Source organism: Athene noctua, chromosome 15 (genome assembly GCF_965140245.1).
Source record: "Athene noctua chromosome 15, bAthNoc1.hap1.1, whole genome shotgun sequence".
In the NCBI taxonomy this organism is placed as follows: domain Eukaryota; kingdom Metazoa; phylum Chordata; class Aves; order Strigiformes; family Strigidae; genus Athene; species Athene noctua.
This window is the reverse complement of record NC_134051.1, coordinates 3,278,769-3,295,173: the sequence shown is the minus strand read 5'-3', so window position 1 is coordinate 3,295,173 and position 16,405 is coordinate 3,278,769. Positions and strand designations below refer to the sequence as shown.

The 16,405-nt window shown below is 47.4% G+C and overlaps 1 protein-coding gene across 2 annotated transcripts in view; it reads left to right on the top strand.

Moving 5' to 3' along the window:
* Positions 1-4,849: 4,849 nt before the first annotated feature.
* Positions 4,850-16,405, top strand: part of XPO6 (exportin 6) — a 56,171-nt gene continuing 44,615 nt past the window's right edge. For both annotated transcript variants that reach the window (XM_074919467.1, XM_074919466.1), the window contains exon 1: positions 4,850-5,263. In XM_074919467.1, coding sequence (XP_074775568.1) covers positions 5,261-5,263 — 3 coding nt within the window. In that variant the 5' untranslated portion in view covers positions 4,850-5,260. The remainder of the gene's footprint in view (positions 5,264-16,405) is intronic.

Genomic DNA, 16,405 nt, shown 5'->3' with positions numbered 1-16,405 from the left:
GGCTGCAGGCAGCATTGCCTGTGGGCTGGCCATGCTGTGGGTGCTGGCCTAGCTGTCGGGAGTTGGTGTCATCTTTTCACCCCCCACCAACGTGGGCAGCCGGCAGGGACATCTGTCCAGGACAAGGGGGCTGTGCAGTGTGTTTGTGGTGATGCTGGTCCTTGGGAGCTGGGAGAAGCATCATCATCCCTCAGGTGTCCGGCACCAGGGGAGCCCCTCTCCTGGCCACGGGATGCAGGAGGGTACCCCTGCCACAGCCAGACTCCCACAGTCCCCTAGGCCCCCCAGGTACGGCGCCAGGGCTCTGGCACCCACCCAGGCACCCACTCACCAGGAACACGCTGCAAGGAGCAACAAAAAAATGTTAAAATTTAATGCCTTGGCTAATGGGCAGAGCAGAGAGGAGTAGAAACCCAGAGAAAAAGGGCTGGTCTCCCATGGAAGGGAAGAGGCTAGTGTGGCCAGCCCCAGGGAGCCCCTAATGGCTTGTGGCTTCGCAGCCTCCTCCACCCCACACTTTCTGGAAGAAGGGGAGACCTTGCTGGTGTGCAGCGGTGCCTGGCTTATGGGACCCTGCTCCCCCCTCACCACACCCAGCGCAACAAAAACTATTAGCTGCCTTGCAGCACCCACAGAAGCATGGGACCGAGAGGCCATGTGGCTCCTGGTGGATGCCCCACAGAAGCTCGTGGTGGGTAATGGACCCCTCGGGGTGGGACCTTGCCCATGGGAGCCCAAGCTCCACCGTCCTCCTCCACTGCCACCTGCACCTCTGCTGGTCCCCTCCCAAAATTGTGGGAGGCTGAGAACAGGGAGAGGCGCAGAGGGCAGGTTGGAACATCTTGTTGCATTGCTTGGGTGGTTTTTTGAGGTCTAGGAAGAAGGTAGGCACAGACTCCAAACTTTGTGTAGGTTTAAAAAAAGCCACAGCCCAAAATGAGTCCTTTTCTCCCCTGCCTATAACACAAGTGGAGTCTTATCAGAGATGGTTGCCTGCTGCCGCTCCCACCTGGCTCCTCCAGTTCCAAGGCTGTTGGAAGGGGTGATTTGGACACCAGGATACATTTCCAGGCCTCCTTTTCAAATAGACATGAAACACCAGACCTGCAAGGCCTGTCTGAAGCATGGTCTTACCCACACTTTCCCCATGCCTGTGTATTTGGGGACCTCCCATTGTGTCTCAGCGCCCTGGCCCTGTGGGCCTGTTTTGTCCCGACCGTGAAGCAGTTGCCCTTCAATGGGGATCAGGAAGCCATTCCCAGTGATACCATCAGTGTGCTGAAAACACAGCACCCGGGAACCCAAATAGTCCCAGATGAATCCCGACAGGGTGCAGAGCAGAGCAGGAGTGGAGGCAGGAGGAAATGGCCAGGAGCCACAGTGGCCACAAAAGAACCTCGTCCACCACAGCCACCCTGACTGGGGCAGACAGTCCCAACTGGGCTGTGGGACGGTGAGGGGTGACAGCCCCAGCTGATCACTCTCCTCCCCTGGGACACCCGGCTACGGGTGCCCACAGCTGGCACTGAGCGACGGCCGGCAGAGGAGGAAGGACACCCATCATGGGGAGAGGCATCTCAGGAGCACCCCTTCCCTGGAACAGTGGGCTGCGGTGGTTTTTTTGTATTAATTACACACATCTGTACTTTCCACAGGTATTTGTACTCAAGGCCTTTCCCTGCTGTATTTTTTTATAGCTTGCTAAATAAGCAAACTTGTTGCCAAGCCACTTGCGAGACACAGGGAGTGGTTGGGGTTTGCTGCACAAAACTTCCCCTTGCATTTCAAAGTTGCTTTATTGTACTTATAAAATATGGTTTAACCCTTTTCATCAAATTAGGTTAGGTGGCAGGGTAGTAAGATGCTCATAGCATTTGGAATGAGTTACAGCTCAATTTGTGGTAGGAACAATAAAAGGAGATGGAAACAGATACGTGGCTGGATGCAAAGTGAAGTGTTAGGCTCTGACTAATCCTGGAGGCAAAACCCAAACTCTGAAAAACTGGAATAAAGCAATTAAAAGTGGTGAATATTTGAATGTGTGATTGAATGGGCTGGAACCAAGGCTGGAGCTGTGCAGGAGGCCTTGAAAAGAGGACATCAAATCACGTTTCAGTGCATTTCTGTGCATGTTTATAGTAAAAATTGAGGAATAAACCATGCAGTAATGAATAATTTTCACGCATTCTGTTCCCTTGGTCTCACAATACAGCCGTTCAGTTCCATGGTATTTTCCTTCTTCCTGTTTTTTTTAAAACATAAACTTACAAAAAAAAAAAAAAAAAGGCTGATGGCTTCTCCCATCTTGGGGCTGATTAGCTCATAGTCTGAGCCTTGCTGCTTCCCTCTTTAGGAACCAGATGGAGGAATGCCAAATTAGAACATAAGGGCTGCAGACAGTCAGTGGTTAGGGTGACTATTTATTTTCTTTAAGAAATGGCCCTTCCAGCCATAGGCAGAGCCCCAGAAATGGGATAAAGGAGGCTGGGAGCCTGGCACTGCAGCGTTCCCAGGACACGATCCTTAAGCAGTGCTGGTAGTAGCCATGGTCCTCGCGCCTGGTTTTGAGCCAGACCAACCCCACCAAAAGGTACCAGGCTGTCTCGTGGGATACCTGTTACTTCCTGTGCGAGGCACAAGGACACCTTTTGCCTTGGGGCAGATGTTTCTAAAGCAGGGAGAAAGGCTTGTGAAGCTCAGAGCTCACTGTCAGCCCCAAACCCTGTGCTAAAAGGTGTTCCACCTCCTTGGGTTTTGCAGGGAAAGTAGGAATAGAGGAGAAAAGTTCCCTGAAAGGATCCGGCAGTTTGGCAGAAGGTTTATCTTCTTTCTTTTGGGCCCCATCAGCTTACCCTGTGCCTGCGGCACGCCAGATCCCTCCCATCCCAGTCCAGGGAGCTGGAGATGCGGAGATGCTTCTATTTTGGAGAGCCAAAAAAAAACCCCACCCAGAAGACACAGCAGTGGGAGAAGCGGGTCTCCATGGCCTCGGAGGCAAGGTGGACACGGCTCAGCAGATCTGTGTCCAGCAGCTAGTTTTCCCTGGCCAGCAATGTGCACCCTGGAGCACGTGTCAGCAACCAACCCTGTCAGAATAACAAATGGTGATAATAAGATTATCCTTTTAATGGTCACCATGGTAACCTGCCCTCTGCCAGTGCAGCTGCAATATCTTGATGTAACCATCGCTGAGGTGGCGTCTCAAGGCATCTCCATCCTCTCTCTGTTAAACACGCTGGCGGGCATGGCATGTAGCTCAGCTTGGCCTGGCAATTTGAAGGTGTTGAGGATGTTTGGAGGTGTCAGAGGGGTTTTGGAGATGTTGGAGAGATTTGGGAGGTCTTGGATGGGTTTTGGAGGGTTTTTGGAGGCATTGAAGAGGTTCTGGAGATGTTGGAGAGATTTTTGAAATGTTGGAGGGTGTTTGGAGGGGTTGGAGAGGTAGCTTTTGGAGACGGTGCTCTGTCTGGGGGTGCATATGGTAATTCATCAGCACGTGGCAGCAAACAGACATTATCTCCTGTGTGGCCAGGCAATATCTGCTCGGCTGCAAGCTGCACATCTCCTTCATTTTTGTCAGCCTGTGTGGCCCAGGAACAGCGTCTTCACACAGGGAGAAAGACTGATCGGGGTGAGCAGGATGGAGATCCGTGGGATCAGAGCTCTGCTGAAAGTGTGGAAGAAAATCTGTCATGGAAAAGACACGAAACTGCTTGACCATAATCTTCTTGTTGAGCCTCAGGGTCAGTTACACCCCCATGGAGGGTTTATTTTCCTCTCTCTCTTGTTTTGTTTAATCCTCTAATGTAACTGCAAGCATTTGCAATATTCCCATATGCATATTGTCCCCTCTAAAGCCTATTAAGCCACCGATTTCAGCAATCTCTTGTAACTGACAATGCCACAGGAGAGTTTGGGAACTGTAAGAAGTATGCTGATCTGTATTAACTTCATTGGTTTGGGGCTCTGACAAATCCCAGCTCCTTTTGTCAGACAGCATTTAAGGGTTGGATTTCCTTTTTTTAAATTCACCTGCTGTTCTGATTCTCTGTTACTGTCTTCGCTCCCAGCCACATCAGGCGTTGGAAGACCAAGGGCCACAAAGACCCCCAGTCTGACTTAAAGCCGGGAGGTGGGAATAGGTGTTTAGGGACGGGTTTCTACGCCATGCAGCTTTGTTATCATTGCTGACAAAGACTTGCAAGGTTGGGGGTTCCCCCCCACCCCAGTTCATTTGAATTATTTAATTCGTTACATGGACACGAAGCCAGTAAATGCAGACAGCGTCCCTGTACCCGTGTAACTCTCTTAAGAGGTAGGGAGGAGCCGGGGGGCAGCGCAGGCGGTCCTGAGGGCCGGGGTGGAGGCCCAGGCCCAGGTCCAGGCCCAGGCCCGGGCCCGGGCCCGCGGCTGCCCTACGGCGTTGCCAGGCAACGCGGGGCCCTTCTCCTGTGGCCGGCGGCCGGAAACTGGGTGCGTCCAAGCCCCGCCTCAAGAGGCGTGGCCATTCGTAGCCCCGCCCACACGTCTGTTCCATTCCCCGCCCCTGACACGCGCGGGCAAGGGGCGGGCACACGCGCTGCCCCGGCCGCCGCTTCCTGCCGGGCGGGAAGCGCCTCTCGCGCATGCGCAGGCGCGCAGGGGCGGGGCGAGACGCACCTCCGGGCGGGCACCTTCCCTGCCCGCCCTCCCCCGGCGCCGCGAGGCACCGCGCCCGTCTCCAAGATGGCGGAGGCGGCCTGCAGCAGCATTCTGCGCATGCGCCAGCGCCACCGCCTCGCCCACGATTGGCCGCAGGGGCCGGGCGACTGTTTCCGGCGGGAGGGCGGGGCGGGGCGGGGCCGGCAGAGCCGCCTCCCCGGTGCGCGGCAGGATGCGCCTGGCGTAGCCACCGGCCGCACCGACAGTCGCCTCGCCGGGTTTCCCCGTCCTCTCTTCCTGTCCCGGCCTGTCTCTTCCCTTCCGCCGGCGAGCGCCGCGCCCTCCCGACCCGCGCGGGCCTGCTCTCCGTCGGCCTTTCCCCAGCGCCCCGGGGCTCCCCGTCCGCGCCGGCCGGGGGAGGCCCGGGGGCTGGGAGGCGGCTGCAGCAGTAGCGGCGGCTTTCCGGGAGGGGGGCCGCCTGCGGTGCCTGGGGCTCTGCGGCCGGCGGGGGCTCGCCGGTGCATGGGCGGGGAGGCCCGGCCGCCGGCCGCCGCCGGCCATGACATGAGCGGAGCGCGGTGTCCTGCCTAGAGCCGCCCCGCGGGAGCCGCCGGCAGCCATGGTGAGTGCGGGCGGGAGCGGGGCAGCCCCGCCGCCGCGGAACCCCCGGGGCGGGGAGGTGAGGGGGGTTCTGCTGTGCTCCGGCGGGGCCTGCGGCCTGTCCCGGGCCCGCCAGCCCTCAGGGCCTGCCTCCGGTGTGGGGACCGGGCGGCCTGGGGCCTGCAGCAGGGAGCCGCCTGGGCAGCGTCCCGCTGGGGGCTGAGGGGCCTGCGGGTGTTAGGGGCGGCCTTTGCCCTCAGAACCACCGTGGTGACAAATTGTAGAAAGTCGTGAAGGTTGAAATTCTTCCTGGGAGCGTTTGTGCCAGAGGGTACCGAGAATCACAGGTTTTATCCAGTGCCAGCTGTGGACGTGCCTTGCTTGCCACCAATTTAGCCTTGGATAAGCTGCAGAAATGACCTGGATTTTTTGGCTGTGCAGAGTGTTATTTAATTGTGCTGTAGATACTGGTCTTCAGCTGCGTTGCAGCAGCAAAGCTGTGTGCAATCCTACTGAGAGATACGGAGCTGAGATACAGCATGCTTTGATTTGCACAATCTTTTTTGCTTTTGATAAGAAGGAAGAGAAGACATCTTTAATCCATTGGGTGCCACACAATCAGGCTTGCAGGCCTGTTAGGTGGAAATCTGTATTCAGGGCGTCACGATGTTGCTTACTATCGCCATACCAAGCGCTGGCAGCGATGTACTAAGTAACAACTGCTGTTCTTATTTTTTTTCCCTTTTCCTACCTGCAGGGAAACCTTATATCCCCAAACTTATGGGGTTGATAAAGGGAAGCCACAAACATGATCAGTAAGTAGTGAGATGTGTTTGGCAGCCCTGGATCTGCTCATGGAAATCTGCCTCCTAGCCTATCTCACCCAGAGTCCCACTGGGCAAAGGCAGTAGTTAGTGATCAAGTTTTCAACCACTTTCCAGCTTAAGCTATTTTAGATAATGTGGGCTTAGGCCTTGGACCCCTTTTCAGAAAATTGGGATCTTGGTTTGCAGTTGGGAATATCTTCACTCAAGAGCCAAAATAATCACATCTGCACAGTGTTTGATGTGCTCTTAATATGCTCTTGGTAGTTTATTGAAACCTTGTGCTCTGTAACCCATTTAAGTTGACTTTCATTGGTCTCTTTGAGAGGCTTTGCTACTACGTATGGTGTCTGTTGGGGTGGGATGTGGTCTCCTCAGTAAATACAAGTAGCAGCCTGCTACTACTGGATCTATGTGCATGGGGGATGTACCTGCCTGCTCAGGATGGACACCTGACTCTGCCACATGTCACAGGTCTTTTTGAATTTAGCTTCAGTCAAAGCTAGAACAAAGGATGATATTCTTGAGGTGGATTCTCCTTAGTGAATACTCCAAGTTCAAGAAATTACATAAATTCTGTGGTTGAGTTCAGAGAATTTGGTAGACCAGTCATATATAACAAGCTGTAGCTCAGTGTGTGGGACAAGGTTAGAGTTTTGTGTGTCAGGTGTACGCTAATAATTGCAGGTGGCAAAAGGACTTAGTTCTTCCTTTACCTTCATACAGATGAACATTTAGCCTGCTGAATTACACCTTGTTTTTTGCCTTGAACATCCAATATTTGGTTCAGCTACAAGCTGAGTACTGGCTTTGGAAGTTGAGAAGCAGTCATTGGGCTATGCTGCAGAATTTACTGTTGTAACTCTTCATGTGACTACTGTGCAAGATTTTCCTTATGTTCCCATTTCCTTGGAGCTTACAGATGGGCATGTTCTGCTACTAGTGTACCCTTCTTCCTGGAAACAGTTGGAAAAGTGTGAAGATGAGATGCTGTAAGGCATACTGGGAAAAAAGAAAACATAATTAAACTCTTGTCAAAAATACAGACTTGTGGAAGCAGATTTTATTAGTTTAAGTTGAATTGGGTCTGTTTGGAAAGGAATAAGCAATGGGAGCGGTAACGAGTTAGAGCTTGATTAGCTGGAGAGGAATGTTGAGAACAAATTGTAAAGTCAGAGCACCCAGCAAAGGCAGGAGGGGAAACCAGTGATGTGCAGTGGGCTCAGAAACTGTACACATGTTGTATAACAGGTGCCAGTCCAGTGTGCTTAGATGCCAGTAATGGCTCAGAAATCTTACGTCACCATTAAAAATCTATTTAGTTTCACAGGAAGCTTGAATCATTCTGCTTTGAGGTATTCATAAAGAGCAGCCCTGCTGTGTAAAGCTTTCTCGTGGTACTGTGTGTGGTGGTTATTACATGTTTGTGGCATGCTGGATTACTAATGCACATTGCGTGTCTGCTAAATAGTTCTTGGGCAGCAAGAACTCCAGTTTGTGAACATCCAGTTTGTGGCTTTCTGTGAAAAAGGCGTGTCAGTGTTGATGATGTGGTATCTTTTGTAGAGAAAATAGAGTATTGTAAACCAAAGGTTTCTCAAGTGGATGTCTGTAAAGTCAAGTTATTCTCTAAACACAGAGTAACTAGCTCCAACTTATGCACTAGGGTGGGCCTCTTGGAGCTTTTCTCTTCTTTAATAGACCACAAAGGGTTAATATGGTTTCCTAGTCAACTTCTAGGATATTTCTAGATTATTTTAGCAAACAGCTTCAAAACAAATATTGTTTGTGGAACTAGTCCTTGAATGCATTTGTGTTTTGCATCCAAATAAACTAAGCATTTGTCTCATCGCTTATTCTTTCACCTTTTTTCTGCTTCCACTAGCAAAGATTAACCATCTCTGAAACTCTGAGCTCAGTTATGGTCTCCTGAGCATACCGCTCACCTGGCAAGTGCGTTCATAACTCCCATGTGAGGTTGGAAGTCAAGTGATTACCTAATAGTGAATGTATTCTTCAATTTTGTGGGATTTGTATCCTGCCAGCAAGTAGAAGAACAGCTTAGGAAAAGGGACTTCTTCCAGGAAATGCTGTTTGTTAGGTATCAGATTTAAAGATGTCATATGACATCAACCCTTCAGTCAGAGAACTGCAGTCTTCTGAAACATTTGGCTTTAGTTACAAAACAAGTCACGCTTCTTTCAGGTATCACTAGACCTCATAAATCTGTAGCAAAGTGGGAAGCAGACAATAGCAGCAGCAGATCTGAAGAAGCTTGTGTCCCTGTTCTGTGTGAAGCAAATATAGCTTGCAAAAATGGAAGCAGGCAGTGGGTGTGTGGAGCTTGAATCTTTCTAAATTTTCCACAGCAGCATCCTAGCTTTTACTCTACAGGCCCTCTTATCACCTTCCAGGTTTTTTTTCTAGCAGTAAGTGCTGTCATTTTCTTATGATTAAAGCTTCCTTTGGAGACCTGATGGTAGTTTAAATCCTTCCATTTCCTAAGGAATAAAGCATGTCTGGATTGCAGCATACCTAGCCAGGTAATGCTGGTAAGCCATAGGTTATTCTGGCACTCTTGGTTGCCAAGGACCTTGCTGCTGAATTACCAAAATAGCTCACGTTTATTATGTATGTCAGCATGGCTGAGCTGGTGGCACTAAGGCTGGATCAGGTCTGTGGGCTGTGAACCAGTCCTGTGTTTTTGGAACCACTCCTGATGTCTATTGTGCAGGTGGCTGAGGACACTGTGGCAGGAGGCAGCAGCAGCTTCTTGCTTTTGCAGAAACCCTCTGCCTGCCTGCCCTGTTGCACTAGGGACACTTAAGTCATGTTTGGGCTGCTGCTGCCTGGTCCTGAAGCAGGTGACCTATGGGGCTGTCTTCCCATAACAAGAGATGGAGAAGAAGATGGTAAGCTGAGCACGCTGCCTGTGCTAGGGCAGGCAGGAAGCGCTTTTGCATGACAAGGTGGCCTCTGCTTGACGGGGAGGTTTTAGAGACCAAGAGGGAGCTGGAGTGTGTTGTCCCCTCCCCCAGACAGCACCAGTTCCATTGCTGTCTGATGTGCTGCATCAAAACTAGACTGCTGTGGTGTAATAGTGTGAAGTTCTGTCAGCTTTCTGTATATCCCCTTAAAGTACGTAGTTTAAAAAGAAAAGTAAACTTCTTAAAACCACTCTGACTCGCTTTAGTGGGTAGAGAAACAAGAGAATGGGAACTTCAGGGTTCTAGCCTCAGCTCCAACATCTGTCTTCCTTTTTTGGCCTTTAGGTCACGTAATGATTTTCTATGCCCCTTTATTATCCCCGCTTTATTAAATCACTAAATGGGAGCTGAGACTAAATGCTGGTGAACTGTTTGACATGTTTATTATTTCCTCATACACAGCAAAGCCTGTGTACCTGTGGAGCACAGCACGATGTGGTGCATGGCCAGGTGGGTAGCTCTGCCTGTGGTGGCCCTGGGTGAAACCTGAACCTGTGTGTCCCTTTTGGCAGAGTTAGAAGAAAGGGGAATCAGAACTGAGTGTGTAGCAGGAAAGCTGGTCTCGAGGGTGGCTGTTAAGGATGCTTCCCCCAGAAGGAAAGCTTTTTCTCTGAAGAAAACAGTGAATTTAGTGGAATGGTTATGCACAATACCTTTCAGGATCTATAACTACAGTACATATGCCATATTTCAAAGACCTGCGTAGCTAAATGTTGGCTGCACTGTCTCCAGATGGACCAAAAGGTATTAAGGCAAAATTACTGAGCCTTAAGGTCTAGTAAACTGTCTCGAAAAGCCTCTTTCTGTTAGATGATGATTATGGCAATCTGCTGATAGATGAATGTTGGTTGTTGAGGTTATTATAGTAGAAAAGCATTCAAACCTGGCATGTACTACTAAGCTCATGCAGTGGGGTTTGGTGCTGCAAAGGGATCGCTCAGTGTGTGGATACTTAAAAGCTCAGAGGAATTTGTGGTGTTTGGTTATTTTAATGCATGTTATTAAGTGTTGCCATTTAGATCAGGGAAGACTGATCAGGGAGCTGCTGTTAACATCCATTAAGAAATAATAATGATATATGCAAAATTTTTTAAAAGTAGCTTTTACATGTATAGACTGATAGGTGATGGCTGCTAGAATAATGTGTCCTAAAATCCTTCCAAATCATTATCCTTTATCAGTCAGCAGATATTTCCTGGGTCACTGCTGCATCCCAGGTGTTAACATGGCAGTCTTCTACTTTTGGAGAAAAAACGCGTTTGCCAGTTTTGTTTTGTCACAATAAAATGCTTAGAATATTTATAGAGGTAAAGTGTGTAGCTGTTGGCTTTCTCTCCCGCTGCTGCTGAAGTTGCTTACTCATCCAGGCAGCCCCGGGGGTTTCTTTCTGTGCTCAGAAGTGGAGTGGGTTCCCTGGAAGGTCGGGAATGGTGCAGCTTCTCAGCCTGGGCTCAGCAGCACTTAACGTTTGTGAAAGGTGTTTCTGCGGTGAAGCAACTTTTTTTCCAACCATACTCCCTACACGCACACACATATACATCTTTTATTGCTTTCTTTATCTAGTTTTTTGGTTTCTATTTACCGTGACTGGATAGGAAGATTTCACTCTACCCGAAATGTTTTGGGCTCTTCTAGCAACATCAGATTCCTTAATTTTTTTCCCCCTAATCCTCCCTGATCCCTCTCTGATGGGGGTCATGCCCAGAATTACATTTCTTTTACCATTTCCCAGCACTTTGCATTCATGCTCCAAATTATCTTCTATTTGTTTCAGCATCTCCAAGTTTGTGCCTGGGTCTGCAAGTCTATGTGTATTTTTAGCAGTTTGACTTAATATTTTATTACAGCTTTAATTGCAGCATGAATTTCTTCCCAAGAGAGATTGTCGTGATTCCTTTTTGTCCCCTCTTTTGAGAAAGGAGCATATTCATCTGTTTTGTATACTGGCTTGTCAGGACGCCAAAGTTGGCGTTGAATGCAGGGGATGCAGCCTTCTAGAGGAAAGAGTGGAGTTTTTTCCTTAAGAGAGATAACTTTATCTGAAAAATGTGCATTGTGCTTGATTGATTCTGTCCTGCTTCAATGGGTAAAAGCAGAACAGATTTCTTTTGCACTGCAACACTACTAGTCCTTTTCTTTGGGATTGAGGGAGGTTTCTTCCACTGAAGTTTGTCTCCATGGTTGTTTTCCTGGAGTAGTGGCTGGTGTCAAAGAACAGGGTGTTTAAAATCATCGGAGAACAGGGTGTTTAAAATCATCGGAGAACAGGGTGTTTAAAATCATCGGAGAACAGGGTGTTTAAAATCATCGGAGAACAGGGTGTTTAAAATCATCGGAGAACAGGGTGTTTAAAATCATCGGAGAACAGGGTGTTTAAAATCATCGGAGAACAGGGTGTTTAAAATCATCGGAGAACAGGGTGTTTAAAATCATCGGAGAACAGGGTGTTTAAAATCATCGGAGAACAGGGTGTTTAAAATCATCGGAGAACAGGGTGTTTAAAATCAAGGTCTGGAAGGGATACAGTAGAGAGAGCTACTCTGTAGTGGTTAGATTTGTGTCTTTTCCCCCTGTTCCTTTGCTTATGGAGAGAAGATTGAATTTTCTACAATTCCTTGGCCACCTTTTTGTAAACACAGAGGAAAAAAAAAAAAGAGCAAGGATGATGTGATCTATGGCCTATAATCTCTGTTGTGCAAGTATGAGGTAGGTGCTCAGTAGCAAGGCTGTTCCTGCTCCTCTCCATGTCTGGGGCTGCACCAGCTTCTCTGCTCCTGCCAGCAACCCAGGAGGCTGCGAGAAATAGCTTGTGATGGGGCAAAGGTGAAGGAGGAAAAAGGCTGCTTTGCAGCAGCTTGCAGTAAACTTTCAGCTGTTTTTTCTTGTTTCCTGCTGGGGCTTGAAGTGGGCTGGGTCATGTTGACCAAAGTCTAGTTGTGTGTCAGCCTATTGGAGCCCCCCCTGGTCCTGGGGTGGATGATAGCCGCATGTTGGCACATCGAAGCCCCTACCGGGTCCCAGGGAGGATGATAGCCCCTCGTCAACCTGTTGAAGTCCCCCCTCCCTGGTCCCAGGGAAGCTGATAGCCATGTGTGACCTTCCCTGGAGGCTGTACTCGATGGTTGATCCAGAGCCATAGGAGATGCAAGGGTGAGAAGCAGAGTGCTGTTGTGAAATACCCCAAGTGTAGAAGCATTGCAGATATCATCTTGTTTTTCTTTAAGTGGACTAGATATTCTTTCTCCATGTGCATGTTTCCTTTGGAAACATTTAAAGTGTTGCAGAGTTATTCCCATGGTAAGTGTTATGCATGATAGTTTCATTATACACTCTTAAATGCCCAACACAAATTTTAATGCTCTTGCCAGGAATTAAACTTATAATGTCTCAATCTTTTTTCTTTTCTTTGACAGGGGTGAGAGTCTTAAAATATCTTATTTTTGTGTAGTGTAATCATACATCCTTGGAAATTGGGGCTGGCTGGGCTAATATAGTGGGTATAATCCTTCTCCCAAGTTTACCATAAACATTGCACTGATGTCACTTGGTGTAGTCTGGTGGACATGATCCTGCCAGGCAGGAGTGGATGTTGGAGAACTACCTGGAAAATGAGCAGCTGGGATGTGCCAGTGCAGTTAAAATCTCAGCAGGAGTTTGCCTTTCTGTAGATGGAGCTGCATCTGAATAGAAGTGCCTCTTTAAGAAATATGCTGAATAATTGCTTTCTTCTTACATTTGCTTTCTCTTTTACTTGTCCTAGTGCTTTCCATTTCCAGCTCTGCATATGTGCATACTTTCAGAAACTCCTTAAGTTAGGATTGCAAACAACTGCAACTCAAAGAGTGTGTCCAGGTATTACTGTGAGTTGTCTGTAGGTTCAGATAAATGAGGGCTTATTTGTGGCTTTGCAGACAGTAAAGGATTTGAAGTGTTTTAAAAAAATCTGTTAATGCATCTTGGATAGCTTAGTGCTCATATGCAAGCATGCCAGGATGATGACTCCTATCACTTATGCATCTTTTTTTCTACTCTCCTCTCTGGTCAAAGGAGCTTTGAACAAGTGATGATGAGCAAGCTTTTTAACATTGTGTCAGATATCCCTCTGTAAGAGCAAGAATAGTGTTCTTTGTAGGAAGGCTCAGTTAAAACTTGAATATAGGTGTGTTTTCTAAAACTGACTTGAACTAAAATGGCCAAACTTTGTACCTTTCATAAGTTCATTTTACATGCTGCTGCTCATCTATTGCTTGATCTGGACCATTTGAGTAAGATGCAAGCATTTTTCCTAACACCTTTTTATAAATAATTTTTTTAGGGGTTTCTTATTGCTTCTACAAGTACACTCTCCCCAACATATTTGTGTCCAAACATACTTGTGCCTTGAGATCTTTTTCCCAACTGCCTTTTTTAAAACTCAGGTTAATACACCTAAAACGATAGGGGAAGTGTTGTCTCAAAATGAGTTAAGTTGCGTGCATTTGTGTCGACCAGCCCTGTGGTCCTGTTTGTGCAAGCCTACGTCTGCTTATGCAGAGAAAAGGGAAGTGATTTGTACCCTGTGACCGAGGTTGTCCTGGAGCTCCTGCGCGAGCATTTCCTTACAAGAAAGGGCAGGATCTCCATCCAAGGTGTTGCAGACTCCTTTGAAGTGTGGCACATACTGTGGAACCTGGCAAAGAAAGGATGTGAGGTGAAAGGACAGACCCACACACTGAGATTGCAAAGCTGTTCCCTTTAGAGGTGCAAGTTTCTAGACTTCACTGGAAGAGTTTAAGTTACTCTAGTCTGGGAGAGAACCACAGTCACCTTGCAGTATTTTAGCATCTGGAAAGTGGCTCATGCCCAGCTGACCACCCTTGACAGATGATCAGCCCCGTGAGGTGTCCATCTGAAGAGAATGCTTTGACCTCATGGCTTGTTTTTTCTGATAACACTCAAACTGAAAATTTGCTATCAGTGGTGGTGGCGGCTTGAAAAGTGAACAGCAGCTGAGAACTGTCTGAACCAAATGTCTACTGAGGAAACCCTAATGACTAGCTGGATTGTCAAACTGAAGTCCTACGTCCAAAGTGCCACCTGGGACCCCTGTGCTATGGTGATAATGCAGTCGTATGATCCAGAATATCTATCTCGAGTAGTCTGCTTCAGATGCTTCCACGCTTCTCATCTGTGTATAATTATTTTAGCAACTACTTGTTTGGGGAAATAGTGTGTTGCTAAGTTTTTTCCAGCAGCTAAACCACAATAAATCAATTGGCACGTGACCAGCCCGCCTTCCCTGGGTGACAGGAGCCCATAAATTGCTCTTGCGCTCGTCCTCAGCGATAGTGTGGCTTCTAACAGTGCTGTGTCTAAATCTTACTTTGCTTATGCCAGCTTGCTATGATTGTTTTATTCCTTCAGTGGGTTTCTAAGAGAATTTCTAGGTGTTGAATCTTAATCCTCTATGCTTGCTGTGTTTCCATGTAACAAGTATCTTCTGTAAACAGCAAAGTGAATGTGAAATGCTTGGTAGAGGACACACTGGCTACTGGACTTCATTGTCAGTCAAGAGTTATAGATTTAAAAAGAATCAAACGTGGACACTTGAGCTTGTTAGTCAAAGTTCAACCTTAAAACCTGAAGCCTGGTTAGCCAGACCTGCCTGTACAAGAAGATTTAAGAAATAAGATCCCTTAGGTAGTCAAAAAGGTGCCTGATTACTTGTGTAGCAGGTGGTATTTACAGGTAAGATGATCTCTTTATACTGTTCAAGAAATCAGGTTATCACTGCTGGCTCTCTGCAGCCTGTTCCATGAAGTAGTGTTCAGCCTGTGGTCATTTTTAGTCCTTAGCTGATGTTTAAATAAAATACATTGATTCCTGAAATGCAGTCTGGGGTTTCTAAAGTGATCAGTTGTACAGGCAGAAGGGCCTCGAGCAGCTCTGGTGCTGGACATCAGCTTCATCACAGCAGGGAGATCGAGAGTAGCATAGTGCCTTTTTTCCTCCACCAATTGCCTTGAGGTAGAACAGTAATTTATTTTTATAGTAGATCTTTTGCTTAAGTTGTGGTGTAACAAAAATGAGTATGCAAAATCTGTCTTATTAGTGACCTGTGAAAGTTGTGGCCCTTGAAACAAATGAACCAGATAAGCGGGATGTATTCTGCAGTCAGGAGATCTCTCGAAATGGCACCAGGAACCCAAACTGTTCTCAAAGCACAGAGTGAAGCCGAGTCGAGTTTCGGTTCATTAAACCACAAAAACATCTCTGAAATGCAACAAGGAAACTGAGAATAAAGACTGTGTCTTGATATCATCAGCAGTATAGAGCCGGGGAGCGCATATGTTGCAGGATACGCATGTTGTCTTGTAATTTACTGATAAGGAGACCTTGGGAATAAGTGTGAAACCCCGGACTTCTAAAATCATTAGTTAGAAATGATTAAATGTGGTAATACTGCCTTTGAGCTGCACAGCTCTGCCTCTTGGTAGTGTGCATTCATCCTTTCTAGAGGATGTGTTGGGTGTCATACAACTTTTTTAAAAAACACTTCATAATTCTGCTTTTGTTGCTAAAAATAATACTGAACTTCTTTCATGAACTTCAGTTCGAGTGACCCAAGGCTGTTCCAGGCGTTCACTGAGGTGATAATATCTGTGCTTTGCTGATAGCTGCAGAAGGGAGGCTTTTGTGGCCCACGCAAGCAAGCCTGAAATGACCTACAATCTTTCTGAGAGTGTAATTACTAATTTACATGTTCATTATCATGTTATGTTAGGGCTCAGGCAGGGAGGGGCTCTGAAAGACACCCTGTTAATTCTTAAATGAGTAAATTACTACCTTAGTACGTATGCATGTTGGGTATGTGTATTATCAAATTAGTCTTGACTGAGTTTCCTTAAAAATTTATCTACCATAATAAATAACACAAAAAAATAATGGAAGAAAATTTAGCAGCTGAAGTGCAGTGGTTTGTATTTGTATGTGTATAACTGTACTATTAAGTAACTGCACAAAATTGGAAGCAGAAGACTGAGGTAGAAGAGGATGGGGCAGTGTAATTTAGCAAAGGCGGGGTGATGAGTTATTTTATACTAGCAGCTGCCATTGTGGTGTGTGATTTTTCTTTTTTCTTAACTCTGTGGACTGGCTTGTTGGTGGATTTATAGCAATTCCTGCTGGGAACTCTTCGAACAACAAGGTTTCACACTGCATGCTCTCCTGCAGTCCCTCCTCTCCTGGAAGAGTTGCCCATTACAAGCACAAGCTGGTAGATGTAGCTGATGTTTATTTTAGCAAAGTTGGGTAAAATCTGATAAGATCTAAACCTTGATAACCAGGAGGAGGCTGAGTTGTGCTGGGCTGTGT